The sequence below is a fragment of the Caenorhabditis briggsae genome (genome assembly GCF_000004555.2).
Source record: "Caenorhabditis briggsae complete genome, chrV, whole genome shotgun sequence".
NCBI classification, from domain to species: Eukaryota; Metazoa; Nematoda; class Chromadorea; order Rhabditida; family Rhabditidae; genus Caenorhabditis; species Caenorhabditis briggsae.
Window position 1 is genome coordinate 9,708,333 of NC_013488.2, and position 3,513 is coordinate 9,711,845.

Here is a 3,513-nt window from a genome sequence, read left to right on the forward strand (position 1 = left end):
GCACAAAATAGCATTTTTGCGTTGTTTTTTGATTATAAAAAAGTTTTATCAGACGAATTAAAAATTCATCCATAGAAAATGTAGAGAAAATAATTGCGGTTTTTTTAAGCTATAGAACTCCTAGAAATGTCAAAAACTGAAAGAGGAGTGAGATTTTTTCTGTAAAAAACTTTCAAAATGACCATTTTTGACATGTTTTTCTTCCGGAAAACGACCATACATGAATCTATAACCACTAATTAATTTTTTAAGAATTATTTGAATCATCTCGGAACTCCACAAAATCAGATAAAAAATTCTGAAATTATGGTTTTAGACCTGCAATTGTGATCGCGCCAAACTTTTTCTGTAGATCAAAAATTAATTTGCAGTTCGGAATTGTTCTGTGGGAGAGCGTGTAGTTCTAAATTTACTTATATCCGCTCAGAAGAGCTAGCCACTACGGCTCCAAAATGAATCGGCTCCGTGCGGTCATCAAGTTCCGAAGAACTGTTTCACGCTCGCGGCAAGCCCGTCTCCCATTCATCGCGGATGGCATCTCTACCAATTTGATGGGAATTACGAGATACATACTGCAGAAATGATTCTGTATAGTATGGTCTCGATGAAAACGGTGCGCCGTCCAGACCTAACCACGCGCAGCAGCCGACACTTCCCGGGTTCCGCCGCCCGCTATACTTTGTGTGTGCTGTGACTCCACCTCCTTTTCCTTGCAGTGAGAAGGGAGGAAGGCGCGTTGAGAGAGGAAAGAGGTTGGTTTTGAATAAGGATTTTGAAAAAAAAATTTTAATTTTTTCCTGTAGACAAAGAGCGAAATTCGGTAATAAAAAATTCTGGTTTTTTTTGAATCAGATGACAAGGAGAGTCGAAATCGTTCGAAGTTTTTGTCACAAATTGTAGCTTTTGATTGGAAATTATTTTTCGTATGAAAATATTTTATAGTTAGTTGTGTTCAGAATCGAAATAAAGAAACCAAACTTAAATTGGGTATAAATTGTACCACCAAGTGCGATTATAGTCGGAGAATTCGGTCTTATTATACTGGTTGAAAAATCATAAATGTGGACGAGAAACGCTGGTGGAAGTGGAAGAAGGGCCCACAATGATAGCTACAGTAACCTAAAAGTATTTTGATTTTCCGGATTTATTTCTTTTTCACTGGTTTTCGTTGTATTTTTTCTGTTATTTTCATGGAATTCTAGGAAATGAAGCATGAAAATAACAATATTTTTGAGGTTACGGCAGACCTTCGACCACGGCCACCGGCGTTTCTAGTCCATATCTCCGATTTTTTAGTACCAGCATAAATTTTTCTGAGGTTTCAAATTGTTAGAAAAAAAGTGTCAGTCCGTGTTTGCAGACTCAGTACAAGAATTAGGGTGTTTTGCACTGGGTCTGCAAACACGCAGCTGACAGTTTTATAATTCCGACATTATTATTTGATGCAAAGGTTCTAGGATTCATGTCCCGTAGGGCGTTATCTTTGCTGTCTGAAACCTCTAGGCGAACCCAGTTGGTTTCTTAAGGTGAGTAGCAAAACGTTTACTTCTTTGTGATAAGCAAATATTGGCAAACTGAATGACAAGTTCCCGTTTCTATATTATCACACGATTGTCAAGAAGGTGCTCTCCAATCGATTTCTGGTCTGTTTCTCTTTTTCTTTTTCTTCCCGTGCGGGTTGTCTATTTCTCACGACTCTCTTCCCAAAATTATATTTCTTACTTCCCCGACTTTCTCATCTCCTTCTCCTTCTTCTCCTTCCCAGTGTAATTTCTTTATTGTCCGTGTGTGTTTCCTTTTCGCTTTTTATTTTGTGTGAGTGCCGGTGCTCCCGGTTAATATCATAAAATGGAAGAGAATCCTTTACGATGTACGATCTGCAAAAATGTGAGTTTTATCAAAAATAGAATCGAGATAAATATGAAATTTGAGGATTTCGAAGAGCCGATTTTATTCAGTTGCCAGCATACAACATGTAGAAAATGTTCAAATGGATCTCCAAGTTGCAAAACTTGTTCACCTGGACCATCTACATCAAGGAGTCACACACCACAACCAGATAAGCTGGCTGCCTTTCTGCTAGATGCCTCAAAAGAAGAAATGGAACAATGTGCAAATTGTGAACAGGTGAGATTTTCTGATATCAAAATTGGTATGACCAATATCTTTCAGATCACGCTTCCAATGTTTTACTGTGAAACATGTCAACAATCATTGTGTCTAGCTTGTCGAAACGTGACTCATCAAGCTCGCATGTTTTCGTCCCACAAAATAATCAGTTCTGAGGAGCGGAGCAAAGTGTACAGTTCTTCTCTGTGTAAGGATCACAATGAACCCTATATTCTATACTGTTCTGATGTTCGAAAGTTGGTATGTATTCAATGTTTCAATGGAAGACCTTTGGAAGAACGTCACAGTTTCATTTCCATCGAACAAGGACATCGAATGTGTTTGGAGAAAATTGAGCAATCGGCTGCAAAGTTACGATTTTATCAGTCCGAGAGACAAGAAGAATTGAATGTCAGACAAAGGATTCTGGACGAAAAGCTTCTAATTTCGATGACGCTAAAACTTCATTATATCAATTGTGCCAACAAATAATTGATACTGTCATGACCACTAGAGAAACATTAGCAAAAGAATTGGTGAAGCAACAGGAACAGAGTGATGAGCAATGCAAACGACAAATCAAGGAGATCGAAGCGGTCATGGTGAGATTGATATTTGACTTTGAAAAAATAAAAAGCCGCAAATTTAGGGACCCGTTCGTCTTTGCCTATTCTCTGCTCAAATTCTATGCACAACTGCCTCGAAACTCGACGTCCTTCAACTTTGTCCTCAACTTCAAAAACGAATCAGTGTTCTATTAGACAAAACAGTTGACAAACTTCCAGTATCTTCCACTCCGGATAGTATCGAAGTCCGATCAGATTTAGCAAAATCTTTGGAGCCATATCTTGGAATGTCTGCTGCTTGGTGTCCAATCAGTGTTTCACGAGAAGGAAGTTCGTCGAATTCGTATAAAAGAGGATCCGGTTCTCATAAAGCGTTATCCATGCTTTCAAAATTCCAAACCACAATTGATTTGGCTGGAGCATTTGGGCAGCTATTTGGAAAAGTAGAACGTAAGATGGATGGCATGTTTGTAATCTTATTTTGCGATCTTTCCCCTTTCCAGATCCTTTGCGTCAGTTGGTTGTTGAGCTATCGTCTATCAGTCAACAAGTTCTTGAGACACAAAGAGATTTGACCATTCGAAGATGTATCATTGAGAAAGAGGATGTGGAGAAACTTGTCAAAATGTAAGAATATTTTTTCAAGGTCATAATGATATCAGTGACTTTTTTAAAGGTGTAAAAAGATCGAAGCAAGTCTTGGGATGCATTCGGCAGCACTCGACGGAATGCAGAGTGAAATGCAAGAGATATGGCAGGAGCAACTGGATCGAGTCCGAAGGCAACAAATCATTTATCGAGAAAAAGTTGAGGAGATTCTGAATCTTCGGGAAACGGC

General features: G+C 38.6%; 1 protein-coding gene across 1 annotated transcript in view; it reads left to right on the top strand.

Annotated features, from left to right (window-relative positions):
* Positions 1-1,848: 1,848 nt before the first annotated feature.
* CBG23170 overlaps positions 1,849-3,513 on the top strand; it is a gene marked incomplete at both ends in the record, with an annotated part of 3,235 nt that continues 1,570 nt past the window's right edge. The window contains 5 exon segments of the mRNA XM_045237532.1: positions 1,849-2,449; positions 2,467-2,711; positions 2,759-3,125; positions 3,179-3,302; positions 3,352-3,513. The exon segment at positions 3,352-3,513 is cut by the window's right edge and continues 165 nt beyond it. Of these exon segments, the coding sequence (XP_045097821.1) occupies positions 1,849-2,449; positions 2,467-2,711; positions 2,759-3,125; positions 3,179-3,302; positions 3,352-3,513 (1,499 nt within the window).